This window comes from Lactuca saligna, chromosome 2, assembly GCF_052625555.1.
Source record: "Lactuca saligna cultivar CGN05327 chromosome 2, ASM5262555v1, whole genome shotgun sequence".
Lineage (NCBI taxonomy): Eukaryota > Viridiplantae > Streptophyta > Magnoliopsida > Asterales > Asteraceae > Lactuca > Lactuca saligna.
The window spans coordinates 164037157-164061755 of NC_136418.1; the positions used below are offsets into that span (position 1 = coordinate 164037157).

General features: G+C 30.8%; 2 protein-coding genes across 2 annotated transcripts; both read left to right on the forward strand.

Moving 5' to 3' along the window:
• Positions 1-4783: 4783 nt before the first annotated feature.
• On the forward strand, positions 4784-7130 carry LOC145032543 (P-loop containing nucleoside triphosphate hydrolases superfamily protein). Its single transcript, XM_078981391.1, has 5 exons — positions 4784-5070; positions 5544-6202; positions 6285-6384; positions 6480-6678; positions 6775-7130. Exons 1-4 carry the CDS (start codon positions 4921-4923, stop codon positions 6672-6674), a joined length of 1104 nt encoding a protein of 367 aa, XP_078837517.1. The 5' UTR covers positions 4784-4920; the 3' UTR covers positions 6675-6678; positions 6775-7130.
• A 13643-nt stretch (positions 7131-20773) lies between these two features.
• Positions 20774-23891, forward strand: LOC145032544 (glucomannan 4-beta-mannosyltransferase 9-like). Its single transcript, XM_078981392.1, has 8 exons — positions 20774-21168; positions 21258-21356; positions 22071-22323; positions 22415-22525; positions 22626-22762; positions 22893-23006; positions 23104-23501; positions 23601-23891. Exons 1-8 carry the CDS (start codon positions 20875-20877, stop codon positions 23761-23763), a joined length of 1569 nt encoding a protein of 522 aa, XP_078837518.1. The 5' UTR covers positions 20774-20874; the 3' UTR covers positions 23764-23891.
• Positions 23892-24599: the final 708 nt, after the last annotated feature.

Genomic DNA, 24599 nt, shown 5'->3' on the forward strand with positions numbered 1-24599 from the left:
ATTTTGTTGTCATTGAATAAACACCATACACGTTTTAGCTACAATGTCTTTCTTTGTTAAGTGTTTGCAATGTATTAGAATTCCTAGTTGTGACATGCCAGCATGTGGGAACATGACTTTTCACATCATCCACCTCTCACCCTTACCGCATGGTCTATATCACCTCTCAACTCATCATCCAACTCATATTTCATATACCCATGTTTTACCTAAAATATTATGTAAATATAAATACATATACACTTTAAATCATATAAAACTTGTATAAAATCATTCATATAGCATAGATAGCAAGTATACATATAATATGCACACATAACACGTAGTTTATATAAAATACTTCATATCTATGTGTAAGATGAAAGGGACCATGCACTCACTTGAAAAGGCGGTGACTCGGCACTCGGACGACACTTCGTTTACTTTAAACAACTCTTTTGACAAAACCTAGCATCATTACCACTAGGGTTTAGTCTAATGTTCGACTAGACTAATTAATAGTCTAACTATTATTACTATTATATAAACGTTAACACAATACTTTTCACCCACTGTGTACAGGACAGGGGCCAGACTTGGAACACCGGAGGGCAGGATCATTTTGGCATATAGCACTTCTAAAATCCAGCAACCCAAGCGGTCCTTCAAACCAGGTTCCCCGTACCGCGAGTAGTTAAAAATATATTATAACGATACTTATATAACTCATAATAATAACCCAATATTTATTATAAGGTCCTAATAACATTACTATATTTAAATAAAAACTATATTTAAAATAGTGTAAGCGTATCTTACCTATGATGGAGTTTGGCTAGAAGTTGGGCTCTGTAGGGGCAGAACTTCCGAGCTGAAAGTTCTTCTTCTTGGAGCCTTCGAGCGCTCCGGGGCTTTCTTCTAGCGCTAGGGGAGTTTTGGGAGGTTTAGAGAGAGTGTAGAGGGAAGAAAGAATGTGAAATGTGTGAAGAAACTGAGGGTGGGAGAGGTTCTATTTATAGGGTGAAATATGGCTGAACTTGGTGCTATGTGTCATCATTTGGTGGCAACACTTGGGAAAAAGCAATGGCCAAGATTGTGTCACGTCACCCGTTTTCGCACAACACACTTTCGACTTCTAAAATCCGTAACTTTCACATAAGATCTCCGTTTTTGACGTTCTTTATATTCACGCGTAGGTAAAAATAAGATCTATAACTTTTATTTTGACTCTGTCAGCTAATTCTCGACCGATCTTAAATTTAACAGTAGGAGGAGATTATACTTTTAAATGACCGCGAACAATTCGTAACTTTTTCATACAGACTCCGTTTTCGTCTGTCTTTTTATCACTGACTTCCTATTAATGAGATCTTGAACTCTCATTTAGGTCATGTAGGCCAAAAACTGCTCGATCTAAAATTCAAGTTTCGGGTCGTGCACTACTATGCTAATGCTTAGAAAATACATAACTTTCTCATACGAAGTCAGATTTGGGCGTTCTTTTTATGCAAGCTCTCAGTTTAAGGTATACTACAACTTTTGTTTAGACCACTAAGGCCAAAAAGTCCTCTATCCTAAATTAACTATTTACGTCTCCCCGGTGTCTTGCCGTTTTTCCCGTAAAACTTCGACGGGCCATAACTTCTTCGTTATAATTCGGATTTCGGCGTTCTTTATATGTACGGAACCAGTGTAACATATACTAACACTTGGTTAAGATTACTCCTTAATAATATTCCATCAGTAACTCATTTTTTATGCTTATTATCTTTAAATTGACTAGCCTGAATATGCGACATTACAGTCAATATCCTGGTTAAAGTCAAAGTCAAGGTCAACTCCCAGTCAACCCAACTCGTCGAGTTATCTCCTAACTCGTCGAGTCCCTGTAACGCTTAAACTCGTTGTTGACTGAGTCAACTCGTCGAGTTCTTCTTGTCATAACAATCGGGTCGGCCCGCTTCAACTCGTCGAGTCCTTCCCTAGACTCGCCGAGTTCCCCTGTCTGAATGAGCCATCCTAAAGGATTAAGCTCCTACCTTTCAGATCTATGCTCCAAACTTATTCTACATACTAGGAATACACTCTTAAGGGTAAAGTTTCTAACTTTACCCATCCTTAGTGCTTCTTAATGGGTTTAACCCAAACCCTAACTTCTTTAAGACATAAATCTTGACCCATAAGCCATAACTCTCTAAACCAAGGCACAATATACTAGATCTAGGCTGATATCACATGTTGGACTCGTAAAGTTTCGAGCTTTCCTTCCATGCATGCTCTTTTAGGGCTAAATAGGCCATGTTCTTGCATACAAGCTTGCATGGGGATTCCATGGTCATAAAGTTTGCACCTTTATGCCATGGAACCCTTCCTAGACCCCATATCTGAGATATAAGTCACTTGGGGCATCCCAATCCCAAGGATCAAGGTTCTTGGACCAAAACCTTCATAAAATGGAAACAAATAGATCTAAGAGGAGAAGGATCAAGTTAGAGATGTGATTACCAAAAAATGTAGCTAATGGAGTGTAGTTCCTAGATCTACCCCTTCCCCCTTGAGGCTTATTTCTTCTTCTTCTTGCACAAGCTTCAAAAGGCACAAATAACACTCAAAATGGCAAGAAATAACTCAATAACACACAAGGTGGATTAGGGTTTCGAGATTGGGTTGTGGAGGTGATGGAGGTTGGGGTGGAGACCTGATATGATGCTTAAATAGGGTGCAAACCCTAAAGATTAGGGTTTCCTCCTGATGGACCTACTCGTCGAGTCAAGGCTTTCGACTCATCGAGTAGACTACTTAAAACCCGCGTCTAATCTGGCATCTACTCAACGAGGTAGAGCTACCAACTCGTCAAGTGGCTCTTACAAAATAAATACTTAAATAAATAAAATGCGTACCAGGAACGAGACGTTACAATAACCTTGAGATTGTACTCACTAGGATCCTTATATCATAACCCACTACATTGATAAGTTTTTGTAGGTTCGTGGATATTATCAGAAGCTTAGAAGATTGATAAGCTTTGGACATTTAGAGGAACTTTGGTTTGTAATGATCTTTTAAACATTTGTTTTGATATCTTTTGTGAAACTCTCACATGAAATGCTTTTATGAAAGACTAAATGTTTGGAAATTTATCTTTGTTGGAAATTTATCTTTGGGGGATTTCAACTCAGAAAAATATTTGAATTAAACTTTAGGACCATTTTCGCAAACTAATACAAATAAAATTTTAAATTTTTTTAGTAAGGTCGATTTCAAATAGACTTATGCAAAAGGTGCTAAAAATAGTTTTCCAACTAGTTTATTAAACATAACCTAATTATATAAGACTATAAACATAGAGAACTTGGGTAATCCGTTCACCGATAGGAAAAAACTACTTATGTTGTTTTTGGCACATCATAATTAGCTGATAATATAACTTATTTTTCGAGTTTTTTTAAGTTGACATGTTTGGTAAACAAAAAGATAGCTTATAAGTTAGTTTTAAAAAAAAAACTACTCAGACTATTTTTTCTAGAGTTTATTTATTTATTTATTTATTTATTTTAATTTTCTAATATATCCCTTAATTAGTTATAGAAAACATTCATTGAAATGTTGTTATTTTAAATATCTTTTAGCTAGCTTGTCAGTCAGTTTTACCAGACGTTAAATTTGATCAGCTAGCTTTACAAATATCTAACTAACTTTTCAGCTGTCATCTAACTTTTTAACTAACAACTAGTTTTTTTATCTAATACTTAAAAATAGCCTTAATGAAAAATAATAATAATGATAACAATACACCTTATTTCTTGGTACAACGTACCATTGTACCTGACTCCTCCAAATAATAAATGACTTTTTTTGGAAATATGTTTGGCAATAGATGTTCAATTCGTAGTACGTAGACCTTTTGTAGGCACTCAATTAAACTTGTTTGTTTTCTTATATTTACTTTCATTCTAATGACCTGAATGACCTAAGTAGTTATTGCGATCGAGATTTCAATAGCAATCACAGGCCGCTATTTGAAATCGCTGTTATCGCGGTGATATAACGTTTTATAATATTATGTATAATTTAATATTGAAATAACACACAATATTTTTTTTCTTTGTCAAAGTAACCAATTATGTATGAAATTGTAAAAGCGGGTGTAATGTCGCTATAACGCTGATGGGATTCGCGGTAAATACCGTCGCTAATAGCGCTACTGCTATTCGTAAATGCTATATCAAAATAACAGTTCAGTAACAATGCAAAACGTTATAGTGTGCTATTGATGCACTATTGATAGCATAGCTAATAAGTAATCTTCTCTAATAAATAAAAGTTTTTTTTGCCATATGTCATTTTATGGTTATTTTGAATTAATTTTTATTCTATATGTAATTTTGTTGTTTTCCTATTTTATTAAATTCCATATGATATTTAAATTTAATAAATACATATCAATTTCATTGATTTACTTTCCTTATAATTTCAAAAATTAAAAAAAAATCTCATTAATTTGATTTGATTATTTTATCTAAATGATTTGTTTAAATTTAAAAAAGAAAAAACATTTTAATTTTAATAATTCAATATTTTTCTTATATATTCAAATTTCTCAAACGTTTATACGTATTTAATTATTTTAAATACACTCATGTAATATATGCGTGTCACGTTTACCTCTTAATAGAATAAGTAGACATCTCAATTAACTTTGCAAGTCAACCGATATATTAAAGCCCATAAAAGGGCCCAACTATAAATTCCAACCTTCTAAGCCTACGAATAATCAAAACAGCCCATAGGATTCGTGTCTTATGGCAAACCTACCCACTACCACCAAGTACAATGCACCATCACAAGCTCGCACAGCAGAACTGCTTACAACCGCCTTCTCCGAGCTCTTCGTTTTTCCGAACCAGTTTCTCCATTGATTTTTGTTTTTAGCTCTGAACAATGCCAACAGGAGAAGATTATAAGATAAAGAAGAAGAACAAATCGATCAGGAAGAAATTGCGGAGCGAGTCATCCAAGGTTTCTAATCGCATCGCCGCCATCATCGCACAAAAAAAGCGTCGTCAGTCCGGCAAACGCAGAATGTGTCAGGTATAATTCGTTCTTTTTGCATAAGATTTCTAACGCTTGATCAAATTATTGTGGATAATTTTGAGTATTTAATTAAACCGTGTCAGGAAATCTATAAGATTATATTGCTTATCTCTGTTTGTTGGAGTATGCTAGACCTACATAAGCACATGAACATCTATGTAGTTCAAATCAATTTCCTGCTGAAAACAGTATATAACACTAATTTGTGCGGTATGCTTCTACTTAAAGAACAAACCGAATTATCTGAAATAGTTACTTTTTAGCTTATAGTCGTAGCTCTATTGCGTGCTATGTAAGCACGTATGACTAGCAACCGTGTACTTCATCTAAAACCTTAGTTGCTTCTATGTTTTCATGAGCTCTGATTTGTGATCTTATATGACACGTTGGTTACCTGAACATTAAAACAGTTTGATCTAACTGGAAGATCATTTCCTCACTTTTACCTCCTTTTTGTTGCAATGATGCAGGGAATGTGTTTTAGCCTCCCTACTCCTGAGGATCCTTTCTTAGACAAACCTACAAATCTCGATTCCAAGAAAAAGGACAAGACAAAGAAGATCAAGAAACTGGAGCCATCAAAGGGAGTTGATAATCTGTCAGAAAAAGGAAATAAGAGAAAGGCTAAAGAAGATGATCAATCAAATGGAAACAACCAGGAACATAAAAGGGCAAGGGTGGAGAAAGATTCAGATAAAAAAAGCACCAAGAAACTTAGTACCTCCCGTATTTCAAAAGATGAAGGTTGCCCTTCAAAATTCTTAATCTCATGTTTGAAAACAATACAAGATATGATGCATCACAATGAAGCATTCGAACCAGGAAAGCCTCTGTTCTTTGACTCATGGGGCTTTGATTTTTGGAGATGTTATTCAAGTGGCAAACATGTATTGGAGACAAATGGAAGTTGTACAATGGAACAAGTTGCTTGGATAGCATCAACTGCTGTTGACACCATTACAAATAAGGAAAAAGAAGGCGTATCTTTCACCACTCCTTACCTTTTATTCCTTGTACCTTCACAACAGAAAGCAATACAGGTACGTTCTGTATGCAAGCCATTAAAGGCATTTGGAATACATACAGTAAGTCTACATCCTGGTGCTTCCATAGATCATCAAATTCACGGGTAAATTACATTAACTTTATAAAACTTGAAACTGTTAATTTTTCCGATTGAATATATTTCTGAAACTCTGTTCATGTTACAGATTAAAAACATGTGAGCCGGAGTTTCTTGTTTGCACACCAGATAGGCTTGTGGAGCTTGTTTCCATGGAAGCCATAGATATTTCTGGAGTTTGTTCTCTGGTATGCTATATTCCAATTCATTATTCAACCTGTTTATTTTTTATAACATTAAACTACTCAATGGTTTAATTTTAATCTTTGCAATTATACAACAGATTATTGATGGATTGGGATCTTCTACTGAAGGAGCTTACCTTGAGAGCGTCAAATCTATTCAAAAGCATATTTCTGTTGACCCACACACTGTGGTTTTCTGCCCAAGTGACACATATTCATCTGATGTGTCAAGTCTTCTGCCAACTCCAGTGTGCAGATTGTCACGAGAGGAATCCCTTATCAACAAGAAATAGCGATGTACTTCCATTGATTTGTTTATTATAGCATCTTAATTTTGGGTCTGAATCATGTTTCATTTAGTTTTACTAATTAAATATTACTAACATGTTACAGGAGAATGAACCTGTGGTTTGTGTGTATGATTGATTTGGAAGATATTCTCACAAGAATGTCTCCGGATACTTTAAAAGGGAAATTTAATGTGATTTTAAGGAGAGAAGATTTAGCAATTGCAGGACAAATGAGTTTTATTGTTCTCAAAAGTCAGAACTACTCGTTTTTTATTCACATATGGGTATCCTTTTTTTATTTTTGACCTTGAATGTTTTATGAATCCTGAGTATTGTATTTGGTAAAATGTAAAAGAAGGCATTAGGCAGGTGAGACGAGCAAAATTGTGACTGTTGTATTTGTAGTTTTATTGCCGATTAGAACACTGGAATATGGTAATAGTTGCTGTGTTCTGGTTATGCACTTTTGCTTGAGCTTTTCTCGGGGCTAATCACTAAAATCCCCAAAATGGGTGGAGTCCTATTACAAAATAACTATATATTTTTTTTTGTTATTTTATTTAAGCTATCATTGATCATTAAATTTGTTTATTTATTTTTGACAAATTTTCATAAATGGTCATGTGGTTTTTTTAGAGTATTAAGTTTAGTTTTTAACTTTTTTTTTGTCTTCAATGATTGTCTATGTGGTTTAAAAACTTTTTATAAAGAGTCCTTATGGCTAAAACCGGCTATTTCGGTCCGTTAAATCAGAGACGTGAGGGCAAAGTCATGTTTTACAAACCAAATGACCGTATTAATGAAGTTTTCGATAAATAAATAAAAAATCTTCATAAATGGTTAATGTGATTTCCTAGAATAACCGGTTATAGACGGTGCAAGTGATGTTGTGATCAAATGTTATAATTAGTTATCGAATTTCTCTGGGTGTTTTTTACTTTAGTCATTATATTGTATTAAAGTTACAATTAGTCATTCACCTTGATACAATCTCTGGTAGTTGTTCATTAAGAGAGAGAGAGAGGAGAGGAGGATTGAAAAGTTGGTCTTGACTTGTGTTACTAAGACCGGAAGGTGTGCGAGCAAAATTTCCCTTATTTTTTTTTAAATATATTTTATACATATATTATATTCATTTTGTAGGGAATTAAAAATTATGAATTTTTAGTAGGTATATAATTTTATAAATATTAAAAAGGATAAAAAAATTATCCAATACCATGAAGAGAGAGAGAGTGCGGCACCCCTTCCCCCACCTTTTTCCCGCGGGTTACTTCCCTCACCCAAGGAGTGGTGTTCAAGAGTGAGGGAAGCTTCCCTCACCTCTTTCCCGCTCCCACTCCGTCCAGCCTAATGGGACAGTAATGGAACAAAGGGTCAATGGGTGATTTCTTTTTTTTATTTTTTTTTCAAAAAGTTTTAATAAAAGTAAAGGTAAGAAAAAGTAAAAAGAGTATAAAAGTCTTTTTATATAGGTTAAAGACCATTATAAAAATTAAAACCTCACGAATGTTAAATGAGAAAAAAAACTTAAAAATTAAACTTGATATTTTAGAAAACCACATGGACTATCTATGAAAATTTTTTCTTTATTTTTTTAAAACTTCGTCCATTGGTTTGTAAAAAACAATTTTTCTCTCACATGCATTCCATGTATTCTAACTTAACAAATGAGCAGCATTAGCCATAAGGACTAGCTATGAAAAAATTATGCAATAGCCATAAGGACTAGCTATGAAAAAATTATGCAAGGAGGACCATATTTGAACACAAAAAAGTTATGGACTAAATTTGATATTTTGGGAAAACATAGTGATCATTTATGAATAATTTCCTTTATTTTTTTACACAAAACTTTAAAAATGGTTACTGTGGTTTATCAAATATCACAAACTCAGTCCATGCTAATTTTTTTACTGAACATGGTCCCTATAATTTCCAAAACATACGTGAATAACCCTTTTGCTGACGCCGTTACTGTTCATCCGTTAGTGTGAAGGTATTTTGGTCTTTTCAAGTACGAAATACTGAGTTTATGATTATGGGTAAACTAAGGACCATTCATGTACTTTTTTTCTATATTTTATATTTATAAGTTTGTGGTTTTTCACCATTTAATTTTTAAAATATCACTTTACATCTTCACTTTGAACTTTGAAAAATATTATTTTCACTCCTCTATTTACAAAATTTTCGTATTTAACCTCATATTTTATATATATATATATATATATATATATATATATATATATATATATATATATATATATATATATATATATATATAGGTTTACATTCATTTGAGACCATTCTAATTTTGTGAGACCGTGAGACCAAATCTAAACATAATTTTAAAATGCAAAATAAATGGAAAAATCCAAAATTTTTTTTTTTAAATATTATTTTCGGAACTTGAATTAACTAAAAAAAATAAAAAAATAATAAAAAAAATTCCGTTTTTTTTTTAAAAATACGTGAAATATTCTAAATAGAATATTACACTGACATATTCTAAAAAATAATTTTAAAATGCAAAATAAATGGAAAAATCTAAAAATTCTTTTTTTAAATATTATTTTCGGAACTTATTTTTTTTGAAAAATACGTGAAATATTCTAAATAGAATATTACACTGTACATTTTCTAAAAATAATTTTAAAATGCAAAATAAATGGAAAAATCAAAAAATTCTTTTTTTAAATATTATTTTCGGAACATGAATTAACTAAAAAAAATAAAATAAAAATAAAAAAATGCGTCTCACGGTCTCACAAAATATAGGTAGTCTCAAATGAACCTAACCATATATATATATATATATATATATATATATATATATATATATATATATATATATATATATATATATATATATATATATATATATATATATATATATATATATGACTTCTGTTCCTTCACTTAAAAAAAACTATTTTTACGTGTTTATTTTTATATATTTGTCGATATAATTCAAGGTGATCGATTTTCGACTTTGATTTAGAACTTTATTTCGTTATTATTGTTATTATTATTTTCAAAACACATGGTTTTTTTTTTTATAACTTGTCGGTTTAAATTTGAGTTTGTCTATGTTCAGACATAGTTTTTATTTATTTATTTATTTTTTATTTAATAAACGCTTTTTTGTTTAACTTTATATACGTTTCCTACATATAAGACGGATCACATACAATAATTTTTGATTGTTAATTTTGAAAAACATATTATATTCGAGTTTGTCTACGTTTCGACATAATTTATTTATTTTATACATTTTTGCGCTTAACTTTATGTACATTTTTGCGTATCATCCGAATCACATATAATAACTTTCGTTCGTTAACTTAAAAAATATATTATATTCGAACTTGTCTACGTTTCGCGGAACGTATTTTTTTAACTTAAAAAAATCTTACTTATTTTGATGCATGTGTCGATATAAATTTGAGTTTTTTTTTTTTTTTTTTTATGTTTCGATGTAAAAAATTTTGTACGTTTTGGTGCTTATTTTATATATGTTTTTATGTATGGGTTTTTTCACATATAATAGGTGAAAATGTAACTATCGGCATTGAATTTTGTAAGTTGAATTACGACGATTGTATTGTAAAAAGGTACGTTTCGACGTACAAAAACACGAATGAAAAAAACACGTACATATAAATAAGCACGAAAACATAAAAAAAATTATGTTGAAATGTAGATGAAGTCGAATTATACTAATATGTAAAAAAACCGTAAAAAAAGTTACATCGGAATGTAGACAAACTTGAATATAATATATTTTAAGTTAATGAACAAAATCTATTATATATGACCCAAATGATACGTATGAATAAACATAAAGTTAAGCAAACAAGTATAAAAAAAAACAAATTACGTCGAAACATAAACAAACTCGAATATCATACATTTTTTAAAATTAACAAATAAAAGTTATTATATATGATTCATCTCATACGTAGGAAACATACATAAATTTAAACACAAAAACGTAAAAATAATAATAAAAAAAAAACTACGCCGAAATGTAGGCAAACTCGAATTTAAACCGACAAATTTATAAAAAAAACTATGCATTTTTTTAAAACAAATAACGAAATAAAGTTTTAAATCAAAGTCGAAACGTTGACCATCTTGAATTATATTGACAAATATTTAAAAATAAACACGTAGAAATAGTTTTTTAGCTTAACGAACATGAGTTATTAATGAAAATCAAATTATGTATAATACGATGTTAAACATGGAAATTTAGAAAGTAGAAGGGTGAAATTAACATTTTTCAAAGTTCAAAGTGATATTTTAAAAAGTAAAAGGGTGGAAAAGCCAAAAACTCATAAATATAAAAGGGTAAATTACATGATTCGTCCCTCGCGCAGGTGCTAAAAAGCACATTCAGTCCATATTTTTAAAAATTAACTCGGACCGTCCCTCGTATATTTAAAACTTTCATGATTCATCCCTCATTAGTTTACATTTGCACGTTGTATCCTTTTGCAGACATAAAAATACTATTTTGCCCTCACTATTTTATTTTTAATTAAATTATAATTAAATTTGAATTAAAATAAAAAGTAAATAAAATAAAATACCCTACCCATGCTCTTTCCCTTTTCCCCATTTCGTTCTACATTCCCTATAAATCACAATTTACCGGACTACCACCACTCTTTTCACCTTCGAGGTTCCTACCATCTCCGCTCTATTCACCTCCAACCACCAACGCTCTAAACGTCACCGGAGAAGAAGACCGAGAACCAACAGGTCCTGAGAAGCAAAAGATTCAAATCGGAACACTGAACGCCACCAACACTTTACATACTTCATCTTCCTCCAACGGACATCACCTCATTGAGCTCATCTTCCTCCGATATGCAACAATAAACTCTTATCTCTTCTCTGAAACAACAACACCAACATATACACACAACACATACACACAAATTCTCAATCTCTCTCAACTTTGCCAGACTGCTCACATCGTCGTTACCTCATAAACTCTCTCTAATCCACCATTGTATATCCCAAATCAACCCCCATAACTTAAAGCTACACACAAAACCCACCACCCCATCGGTGGTTTTGGTTGGTTGTAGAAGCCTTTAGAAACCAACTCCATATCTGCCAGAAGCAACCTCCTATCTCCCTTTCCGGAGACAACATCTTCATTACCACCGATGTTATTATCTCTTGTCTCGCCCCATTTATCTATCCTTCTCTCATTTGAACCAAATCTCCAATACCACAACATTAAGCTTTGTTCTTAACAATAATAATGATTAAGGCATTGTAAATTTCTAAACCACAAATCGAACTAAGAAGAGGAGAGATCGGAGATATTGAGTTCACCACAAATAGACCTAAGGGGATCGACACTAATAACCTGTCTCCTTCGTGAGGGTGATTGTCGCCATCGACGACTCTATTTCTGTCTCACTAGCATACTGTACACAATGTGGATGGCTTCAAGGGGATTTAACCTGAAATCGGTTTTCTTTAGGGTTTAATCCAGGTGATGTCGCTGTAATTTAAGGTTTGCTTAGGGTTTATTCCATACGATTTATTGAGATAAAAATGTAGCCACATTGAGATGCCAGTGGAAGAAGATGATACAGATCGAAAATAGGGACTAAAGAACAAAAAGGGAATTGTAAGGGGTGGCCCACTTTTTTAATTTATTATTTTTAGGTCTAATTATTAAATAAAATTAAAAATTGATAAAGAAATAAAAAATGAAAAAATAAATTATTAAGGGTAAAATAGTCAATTTATGTCAGTAGGGACTAAGCATGCAAGAAAAAACAAATACAGGGACGGTCCGAGTTAATTTTTGAAAATAAGGACTAAACATGCTTTTTGGTACCTACACGAGGGACGAATGGTGTAATTTATCCAATATAAAATATAGAAAAAATTACATAAATGGTCCCCTACGATTTACCAGACTCACAAACTTAATCCCTACTACTTGAATAGACCAAAATACCATCATACTAACTGATGAATAGTAATAGTGTCATCAAAAAGGGCAATTGACATAAGTTTTGGAAAACACATGGATTATGTTCGTAAAAAAAATTAACCGAGATTGAGTTTGTGAACTTTAATAAACCACAAGAACCATTTTTATAGTTTTGTCTTATTATTATTATTATTATTATTATTATTATTATTATTATTATGTTTCATTCTAACCGGTTATAGCCGGTGTAGCTGACGCTACTACAAACATCAACATGAAATGACGTAATCAAATGTTATAAGTAGTTATCAAATTTCTCTAGGTGTTTTACTTTAGGTTTAACGGTGTGGGAGATTTTTACCGATGGTATAAATCTACATGAAACTTTTTATCGGTGATGAACACCACACCCCAACCTTTTTTCGTGTCGGTGATAAATCTCACAGGTGAACTTCCAACAATGATAAATCTCGCTGGCAAACCTTTTCTTATTTCCTGATTGGTCGTCGCATTTTTTTTTAAATATAAATACCACTATATATATCATTAGTAAAAAAAACCACCACAAAGTGTGACAAAAAATATAAAAGTTTATGTTGCGTCTATATGACATCCTTTTATAATTGACAACAAAAACTATCACATCGTTTAACATTATTCATTATATTTTATTAAAGTTCATTAGTCATTCATCCTGTTTAAAAACTTGATTTAAGTTGTTCTATTCTTTTATTATCATTTATTAAAAAATTACTTTTGTTTTGATATTCTCTACAAATAAACTTGTTATATCAATTATTTTAAATTAAATAAAGGATTAGTATTGGTTCGGACCTAGACCACAGTGGACTGAGAACCAAAGAATGGATAAGGAATTTAGTGGGAAATGGTATACGATTGATTCATTTTTGTGACCTAGAAAACTTTAATGACTAGAAATGACTAAACTCTTTTTGTAAAATTAGTTTTAATAAAAATATGTGGTTATTTTATTATAAATATTTAAAAAAAATGGTATATGATTAATTCATTTTTGTGATTTTATCTCTTGTTTCATGTGTATGGTTGGATTTGGTCCTTGTCAACTATCGATCGACATGCAAGGAAGAGTGAAATTGAAGTGAAATTGAAGTATGGATTTGTCAGGGTGTAATACTTTTGGTCCAAAGTTTTTCATAGGTGTCAAAATGAAGGCTTTTTACTCAAGTTTTTATGTGTACGTTTGTGAGACTTGTAGTTATAGGTTCCTCCATTTTCCCACCATAGTGGAATAGAACGAGTCATATTAAAGAAATTAAATGTTGTATTATATCTATATATATATATATATATATATATATATATATATATATATATATATATATATATATATATATATATATATATATATATATATATATATATATATATATATATATATATATATATATATATTCTAAATTTATAGGGTTTACTTTTATTGCTTTTTATGGCATACAAAGTATTCTTTCATACCAATAGATTATTCCGTTCATCCATGTCATATATGATACCAACTTTTTGATATCTGAAATTCTCAAATAACAACATTACAACGATATTATGTTAAGGTATACTTATTAAATGGTCAAAGGAAATAAAATAAATTATAGTGGTCCGATTCAATATGCATGTAACATACACTTTATTAATCATTTCACTATGTTTTCATCGTATTTTAATTCCCAACACATCTGTTGCATGGTCTTATTTATTGTTCAAAACAATTAATTTTTAGGGTTGAGATTATGGAAAACCAACCAACATGTTACCAATCGAACCAAGAAATTTGGTAGCCAACATTACAACGATATTATGTTAAGGTATATTTATTAAATGGTCAAAGGAAATAAAATAAATTATAGTGGTCCGATTCAATATGCATGTAACATACACTTTATTAATCATTTCACTATGTTTTCATCGTATTTTAATTCCCGACACATCTGTTGCATGGTCTTATTTATTGTTCAAAACAATTAATTTTTAGGGTTGAGATTATGGAAAACCAACCAACATGTTACCAATCGAACCAAGAAATTTGGTAGCCAACATGTTTGGTTGATAGTACCGTACCAATTGATCAATGTTGGTACGGTAATGGTACAAAAATTGGAATACCATGGTAATACCCTACCAACCAATTCATTTGATATATATATATATATATATATATATATATATATATATATATATATATATATATATATATATATATATATATATATATATATTTCAACTGTTAATTGTATTTAGTATTTATAGTTTTAATAACATTATATTAGTCATTTGGTCGTATTAGTCAATAGTTATTACCATGTTAAATCACAATATTAAAATGTTATTTTAGCGTTACTTCAATAGAATTCTTTTGTAAAATAAAAGAAGTACATAACTAATTTCTATACTACACATCAAAATCCGATATCTTTGCTTATTTTTCAATATGATAATAAAAAATTAAAAGAAGTTGGTATATTATATATCAATTTGTACCAACCAAACTTGTTAGTAACCAAATAATTTGGTACAAAGTATATTTGGTACGGTACCGGTAGTAATTTTTTTTTTACCAATTATAGTTGATATGGTACACGTTTTACGGTTTAGAAAAAAATAAATTGGTATCATACCAATTATACCCCTATTATTTTTGGTGGATTTTCCTTTTCGTACATAATAATCTAATCGAATCACATTCTTTTCTTTCAAGAGCGTGGGATTAATAACAACGAAAACATAATCTATAATGACCAACTTGATAATTTGTAATAGGATCGTCTAAATTTTCTTTAACCAAACGTATTAACAATGAAAAAATAATTATATGAAATTAATTCATTAACAATAGTAAATACTTTAATAAAATCGTATTCATTAATCATTAGACATCAGTATCGAAATATATTTACCAAAAAAATAGAAATGTCCATGTAAAATTAATTATTTGGAGAACGAAGCATCCAAATCAGGAAAGGTATAAATGACATTATGAGAACATTGACTGCACACCCCTTTTAAAGACTTATTTACCAACCTTAAAAATAATATTACTAATATATTAAGATTTAACAATATAATAATCTTGTTTTAGATCAACATTTAATTAAAAATTACCTAGCCGACTATATCCAACATAGATGGAAGGTAAACCGTTAATAAATCGAAAAAAACATATACATCAAATTTTAGGCTGACTACATCGAAAATTTCTTACTTGCAGTTTACATTTATGATTGTAAAGTTATCAATTAATCGAGAAAGATTATTATTTAATCTCCTCCGCCGATACACCAACTGGCCCACCCCTCAAAATCTTGGAACTTTTAACATTGATTATTATATTATTTCAAATTTATTTAATTTTGATTTAATATTCTCTAAGAAAATTATAAGTTTTAATAAGTATGATTAGAGACAAGACTAATGATTAGTTGGATTAGCATAAAACGCGCAGATAAAGATGTAAGTCGTGGTGCCGGACCACAATTATTGTTGGGAAGATTCCCCTTTGTTCATCATTATTAAAACAAGTAAGTTTTCTTATAAAATCTTAAAGCGAAATTAATTAAATATGAGTAGATTTTCAAACATATTATCCAAAAAATATACTCCTAGTAAAAATATCAATGAAAAACAAGATTATGATAATAATTAAATAAATTCTTTTGAATAAACTATTAATAAAATATAACAAAGTTTAAATAATTGGACAATACCTAAAACTAATGTTAATACAATATATAGAATAGAAACTTTTGATTATTTTTCAAGGTTACTCTATTAAAAAGACAGAACAAACTTTGTTTATTAGTTAAAACCAACAAAATTTATGTTTGTTATCATCACTATCTATCTTTCTCTCTCTCCCCCCCCCCCCCCCCCCCCTCTATCTCACACACATACACTTAAAAAAAACACACAAAACTCAAGTTAATATGTTGTTTTGGGAAGGGAACGACTCATTTGCAGATTGGTTTCGGATTACGTGCAACAATGGAAACATTATCGTTGTTAACTTTCATAAAATGGAGCTCAAGGGTTCAATTTCGCCCGAGTTTTCTACATTGAAATAACTTCAAAACTCGTCCTTGATTGTTAGAGCTAAAGGGGGAGATGGAGGATATGTGAGATCTACAAGTGGAGGCGGTGGATCCATGATGAATCAAAGTACAGAGGGCTGTTGATGGGTGATTTCAGAAGGCAGTGAGAGGGGATGTAAATCGAAGATTAAGACCCACATACAAATCGATTTCTAGGATGAATAAAGGATTGTTGTGTTCGTCGAGGTAGGGTTTGTAGAGGCGAAGACGATGGTGGCGTTGGTGGATTCTGGTTCCCTATGGATCTGTTCGTGAATTCTTCTCCCTCAACCATCATTTTTTTCGAACAAGAAAATGATTTCTACAACTTTCGATCTATGGAAGAAAGGACTAGAAAAAATGATTTCTAGAAATGTGTTGTATTTTTTCTTGAGGCAAGAACATACCCTTCATCGTCATGGTTATTGTTTCAAGACTAACAACAAACCCATTTCCGAGGATCGATTTTCAGATCTCGAGTTTGGGGATGAACGCAAATTGATTTTTATCAATACACGAATACACATTGGATACGTTGGAGAGATCTGTTTATGTGAAGATCAACCCTACATCTACAAAATCGATTTTAGGTTTATGGTTCACATCAGAAATCGATTCAAATTAAGATTAGGTTTTAGAAATCATTTTTTAGAGGATGTTTGTTGAGAAGGAAATATGGAGATAGAGGTGTAAGTTCGTTGAAAAAGAAGATGGAATCACGATGATTTTTTTTACATTTATTTCTTATCTGTTACAATGCCAGATCTGCAGATGGAGATGGAGGTGGCAGACGATGGTGGTTGAACGGTGGTTAAAGATGTTCTTAAGTTTATGAAGATGTTTTTGAGTTTATGAAGATGTTCTTAGGTCTTTATCAAAGACAAACTTAGAGAGAGAGAGAGAGAGAAAGAGTAGGGATGTCAACGGGGGCAAACAGGGCGGGGAGTGCATCTCCCGCCCCCGCCGCCGAAATTTCCCCGTCCCCCCCCCCCCCCCCCCCCCCCCCGGCCCCGGAATGTCCAATGTTTCTACCCCCGCCCCCGAATCCACTTTGTTACCCTCACCCCCGCTCCCGATTGATTTTGGACTACTTTTTTTGGGCTAAAAGAATTTGTTATTTAGGCTAAAATAAACTATTTTTTAGGTAACAACTAATTATTTATAGCAAAATTTTATATGTTAAAAATAAAAAAGTTATGGCATTTTAAAAAATTATACTAACAATTTAAAAACATGTTTTTTGATGAATTTTGGAAGCTCAAAATCATGTTATAGTTTATTATATTTATATAATTAATATATGTAAATATATGTGTAATTTATTAACGGGGTCCCCATGGGAATTTCGGGACGGAATTGCCTACCCTGCCCCCGCCCCCGAAATTAAAATGGGGGTTAACCTTGCCCCCGCCCCCGTCCCCGCCACCGATTTTTTTTAAAAAAATCCCCCAAACGGGACGGGGCCCCCACGATAATGGAATCACACGGGACTTTTTGACATCCCTAAGAGAGAGAGAGAGAGAGAGAGAGAGAGAGAGAGAGAGAAAGAGATAGAGAGAGAGATTTTATTTTTGTTTTATTTGTAATTGTTTTTTATTTATTATAATAAAAGAAAAATAAGAAATAAAATAATAAGGAGCAAAATCATCTTTACCAACAAGTTCAAACCAAATTAGATCAAATTCACAAAAAAATGAAACTTTTGGACCACTAGTGTTAGTTTAAATTCTTTTGGCCCAAATATACAAGTTTTGATATATCATAGGGATCGTTCTTACAATTTTATATTATTTGTGTTAGAGATATCTTTACCATAATATTGATCTTGGTTTATGACATTAGCTTTTCTTTAAAAAATACTTCTTTAATCATGATGAAACGTGATGTTTCAAATTAAACACTATAGGTTTTCTCAGATAAATGGAGTTAGTTTGTGGTTTGGTTGAATATATATATATATATATATATATATATATATATATATATATATATATATATATATATATATATATATATATATATATATATATATATATATTCAACCAAACCACAAACTAACTCCATTTATGTGAGAAAACCTATAGTGTTTAATTTGAAAAATGAATATATATATATATATATATATATATATATATATATATATATATATATATATATATATATATATATATATATATGGGAAAATGAATATAAATTATAGCCCCACATAAACTTAGGTACTAAAACTCATGAAAATACGTTTTTTTACTATATTATGATTGTGATTAAGGGGTTGAAGATGTAGATTCATGATGTACACAATAGTTTTGATAAGTAAGCAAGAACATTAATTATCATCGATCTTTGTAATGATGGAAAACAATATTGTTCGCTAGGGTATAATAATAAACGATAACAGAGGAAAGAAAACAAAGATGATAAAACGATAATGGATGAAAGAAATATTATTGGGGGCAATATATTTACCAACTGAACCCCAAATCTAGTATAATTACTAAGTTAAAATCACATATTTTAGAGGTTTAGTAAATATTACTGTTTTCCACCATCACGAAAGTCAAAGATAATTAACATTTTTGCTTCCCTATCAAAATTATTGCTTCAATTTCTACAATGTCAAGTGTTAATCATGAATCCCCTGATTGATTCCTTTAGCTAATAAAACGATGTAGTTTCATGAGGTATAGTATCTAAGCTTATGTAGTACTGTAATGCATATTCATTTCTCTCTCTTTCTCTCTCTCTCTCTCTCTCTATATATATATATATATATATATATATATATATATATATATATATATATATATATATAATAGAAAAATGTAACATCTCATATCAAGTAACTTGATTAAAATATATAAAAATAAGATAATGATATAATATAAAAATAAGCATAATCATTATCAATTTTTTTTTCAAATATTTCTTTCCCTCTAAATTTTAATAAAAGAATAAATTTATTCTTTTTTTTTGTCATATTTTATCTTATTAGGTTTCTAATTAATATCATATTATTTGTCAACATATTAATTCTTCATTTTAAAATTTAAAATTTAAATTTTTCATTCTATTTACATTAAATTAATAAAATTAGAATAAAAATTAAAATAAAATTATTACAGATTACAAAGTCATGTATTTGTTTAAATCAATTAGTATAATTTTATATAACAAAAAAATATCTCTTAATTAATAAATTATTTAGAATAATTAATTAATAATTTTAAGTTTTTATTATGAAAATTTAATTAATTTTATAACTGTAGTTCTCACGAATTATAAACCAGTAAACAATATATTGAAATACACTTACAATTTTGTTTTTAATCTATTTTCTTTCTATTTTACGTGGGTAATTGAATGTTTGCCGATACAAAATACATTTTGTATTTATATATCTAACCATCTAATTTGTAGCATAGCTTGAACCAAAACTAATAATAGCACTAGTTGAATAGAGTAGTAGTTCAACGATTGAGACATTAGACCATTGTGTTAGAAACGAATGATTTCTTGTAGTTGCCATTTCATTTTCATGTATCTTAATTTGCCCTTTAATCTTAGTGCACCTACTCTACAATATATGAATTTGGATTAAAGCCAGGGATGCAAAAAAATAGTTAATAAAATTGAATGTACCAAATTTGATTTAAATGGACTGCATTTGCGAATTTTTGAAAACTTCAAAGACTATTTATGTAACTTTGCCTATATTTTATTTTTAAAAAGGCTAATTTTTATTTCCCCATGTCAAAGGGCCTAATATTGTGGGTTTCAATTCTGATTCAATTGTTGAAAAAAAAGAAAAAACTTAAAAAACAAGTGTAGTTTCACTTTTGAGCCTTCCCTTTTCACATTGTGAGCTAACTTAGATCGAAAATATGTCATCACACTCATAGAGCTTCCATGGACACTCGATTGTGTTTCTGACACACAACTTGTGCTTGTGTCACAAGCAAAACTCAAACACCCTCCACATCCAAAGCAAACTCACCACAACCCATCAACACTCCTTATATATACATCATCTCTTTACTCTAATCTAAATGTCATGAGTATAAAACCATAAATAAATCATCTTTTTACAATTTCTAGAGTATAGAAAGTTAGAAACCACAAGTTGAATAGGAAGAAAATGGAGAGGGTTTTCTCGGGCACTGGACACGGGCAAATGGGAATGATGTGGGAGCAAGTGCGGGCGCCATTGATCGTGCCATTTATGAAAATTATGGTGATAATATGCTTAGCCATGTCTGTGATGTTGTTCGTGGAGCGTGTTTGTATGGGTATTATTATTGCTGTTGTTAAGTTGATGAAATATAAGCTTGAAAAAAGATACAAATGGGAGGCGATTAAGGAAGATTTGGAGATTGGTAATTCGTGTTATCCTATGGTTTTAGTACAAATACCAATGTATAATGAAAAAGAGGTACATTATATCTTGTTTTTATCCCAAGTTTTTCATTTATATACGGAGAGATTATTTGTGGTTTTAATAGATTTTCGTTGTGTTTGTAGGTGTATCAACTTTCGATTGGAGCAGCATGCGGGCTCTCATGGCCTTCTGATCGAATCATAATTCAAGTTCTTGATGACTCCACAGATCCGATCATCAAGGTTCAATTTTTCACTTCTTTATCAAATAGTCTATGAAATTTCCATTGATATTATCAATTAACATTTTGCTTATAATTAGAAACGTTACATTACAAAACTTCATGGTCTTATAACATATATATGCAAAATTTTACATCAAAGTCCTTTGTCAAATTCTACACTTCGTAACGATATAAATCCAACTATGCACCTTAGATGTACAGCACATGTTTAGTGAATTATAATATAGAAAAATCATTATGTTATTGTATTGTTTTGGGAAAATGACTTAAAAGCCCAACGAAGTTTCCAAACCATTCAAAAAACTCCAATCATGTTTTGTCTGTTCAAAAAAACCCAACGAACTTAACCTTTTGTCTAAAAAATTCATCAAAATTTCAAACCGTTCAGAAAATTCAAATATTGTTTTGTTTAAGTTCGTTGGTTTTTTTTTTGAACAGTCAAAACATGATTGGAGTTTTTTAAACGTTTTGGAAATTTCGTTGGTCTAACAAGTCATTTTTCCGATACGGTAATAAGCCACGTCATCTGTTTCTCTTATTTGACTTTCGAGAAACTGTAACTTAGTTGGACTTTTTAGATAAAATGTTAAGTTTGTTGGGTTTTTTTGAACACACAAAACATGATTGGGGTTTTTTAAATGGTTTGGAAACTTCGTTGGGTTTGTAAGTCATTTTCCCTATTGTTTTTTATTAAATTAATTTGGAGATGCAGGATTTAGTGGAGTTAGAGTGCAAGAGATGGGCAGGAAAAGGAATAAACATAAAGTACGAAATTAGAGGCAATAGAAATGGGTACAAAGCTGGTGCTCTAAAACAAGGCATGAAGCACCCCTACGTGAACCAATGTGAGTTTGTGGCCATTTTTGATGCTGATTTCCAGCCAGACCCTGACTTCCTTTGGCGCACAATCCCTTTCCTCGCACACAACCCTGAACTTGCACTCGTTCAAGCTCGTTGGAAATTCGGTATTCGCGCGTTTTTACATAAAATAACAACCTAGTTTAATTAACTATTTCAAAAAATAAAAGATTGATAGATCTGTTTTATCGAGTGCAGTGAACTCGGATGAGTGTTTGATGACAAGAATGCAAGAAATGTCATTAGATTATCATTTTATTGTGGAACAAGAGGCAGGATCCGCGACACATGCGTTTTTCGGGTTCAATGGTAAAGATTTGAGACCCACATAATCAAAAATCTTTATTAAATGTGGAAGAATTAACATCAAATGTGGTTTGAGATTCATAATTTATGTTGTTGAATGTAGGAACCGCGGGTGTTTGGAGGATTTCAGCTCTTAATGAGGCTGGTGGATGGAAAGACAGGACGACTGTAGAAGACATGGATCTAGCTGTCCGCGTGAGTCTTAAAGGATGGAAATTTGTCTATGTTGGTGACCTCAAGGTATAAATAAAAACTTGGCTTTAACTAAAATTATTTTTAATTAGATCTTATCTACCACTATTGATATGTACATATTTTTACGAGATTTAATTTATATGTGAATGTAACAACTTTATATGTTACTTGTAAGGTGAAAAATGAATTACCAAGTACTTTCAAAGCATACCGCTATCAACAACATCGATGGTCTTGTGGACCGGCTAACCTCTTCAAGAAAATGATCATAGAAATCGCAAGAAACAAGGTTTATATTCATGACACTATTATTCCATCTTCAAGATTTCTAAGTTCTAACAAATCATATATATGCTCATTAACTTCATTCATGAATCATGATGCAGAAAGTGACAGTGTGGAAGAAGTTTTACGTGATATATAGTTTCTTCTTTGTTAGAAAAATCGTTGCACATCTTGTCACGTTTATCTTCTATTGTGTGGTATTGCCTGCAACGGTGTTTGTGCCAGAAGTGCAAGTTCCTAAATGGGGTGCCATTTATATTCCTTCGATTGTCTCTTTACTTAATGCAGTTGGAACTCCACGATCTTTTCATTTGTTAGTTTTCTGGATTCTTTTTGAGAATGTCATGTCTTTGCATCGGACTAAAGGAACATTCATTGGTCTTTTTGAGGCTGGAACAAGGGTTAATGAATGGGTGGTTACTAAGAAACTTGGAGAAGCTTTAAAAGCCAAACCGGGTTCCAAATCTACAAAAAAACCTCGACTACAAATTGGAGAGAGGTAAATTGTAAATTCTTGCAACACATAAATAGATAGTTTTGACTATGATTTTTAATTTTTTTTTTCTTTCTATATATTGATTTGATATAATCTTTACAGTGTATATGTGCTGGAGATATTTGTGGGGGTCTACCTCTTCTTGTGTGGGTGCTATGATTTGTCTTTTGGGAAGAACCATTACTTCATATACCTCTTCCTACAAGCTATGGCTTTCTTCATCGTTGGATTTGGCTACATTGGCGTTTTTGTCCCCAATTCTTGAAAAGTATAGGAAAAAATATCAGAGTTTCAATTTACGAAGATACAAACAAACATGTTAATGTTGTTGCCTATTTGTTTTGTTGTTAAAATTTTGTTACAAGGAATTAATTAAGTCATTCTTTCAGTATACATGTGCACAAGCACTTACATTGTGGTTGCTAAGTTGTTTTCACATAATAATAAAAGAAGCAGATCCAGAAAATATGTATCGTTTTGATTTTTCAAACTATTTTCTATTGGTGCATCTATCTTATATGCACGTACAAAATTATGTCATGTGAACAAAAATTAAACAAATTCGAATATCCATTTTTCATGTGTTTTAATGCTATAAAATTCTCACAAAATAATATACAACTTGTTAAATGCCAACTTATGGAGACATTTAAAACCTATACCAATAATTAATTAGTCGTCGACTTTACAAGCATCATAAAAGACCATCACCATTGCTGCATTGCATAATGTATAGTAGGACTTAATGGATTGGAAGGGGAATAAAAGAATGAGAAAAGTCATTTTGGTTGAATTTGATGTAAATAACATTGATATGGTGAAGTTTTAATGTGCGTTTGATTCATAATTTTTTTTTTTATATAAAACTAATGAAATTATTAAAAAAACATCTAAATGAGTTAATATGAAATAAAATATAAGTATATTTGGTATGATGGAATATAATGATCAAGGAATTGTATGGACAAGTGGACAACATAATAAAATAGATCATTACATTTCATTGTTTGGTTGGCATAAATTAAAGAGTGATATGAAGAAAATAAATAAATATTATTTTAGAATGATAAGCTTTAATTAGAAAAGGATGCATAGTTAAAT

Bases quoted from the DNA above. Each gene is read 5' to 3' on its own strand.
- LOC145032544 (XM_078981392.1), top strand. From the start codon at position 20,875: ATGGAGAGGGTTTTCTCGGGCACTGGACACGGGCAAATGGGAATGATG. The intron at 21,357-22,070 runs GTTCAATTTTTC...TTGGAGATGCAG, and splicing joins CCACAGATCCGATCATCAAG to GATTTAGTGGAGTTAGAGTG. The intron at 23,502-23,600 runs GTAAATTGTAAA...TAATCTTTACAG, and splicing joins CGACTACAAATTGGAGAGAG to TGTATATGTGCTGGAGATAT.
- LOC145032543 (XM_078981391.1), top strand. From the start codon at position 4,921: ATGCCAACAGGAGAAGATTATAAGATAAAGAAGAAGAACAAATCGATC. The intron at 5,071-5,543 runs GTATAATTCGTT...GCAATGATGCAG, and splicing joins GCAAACGCAGAATGTGTCAG to GGAATGTGTTTTAGCCTCCC. The intron at 6,385-6,479 runs GTATGCTATATT...ATTATACAACAG, and splicing joins TTTCTGGAGTTTGTTCTCTG to ATTATTGATGGATTGGGATC.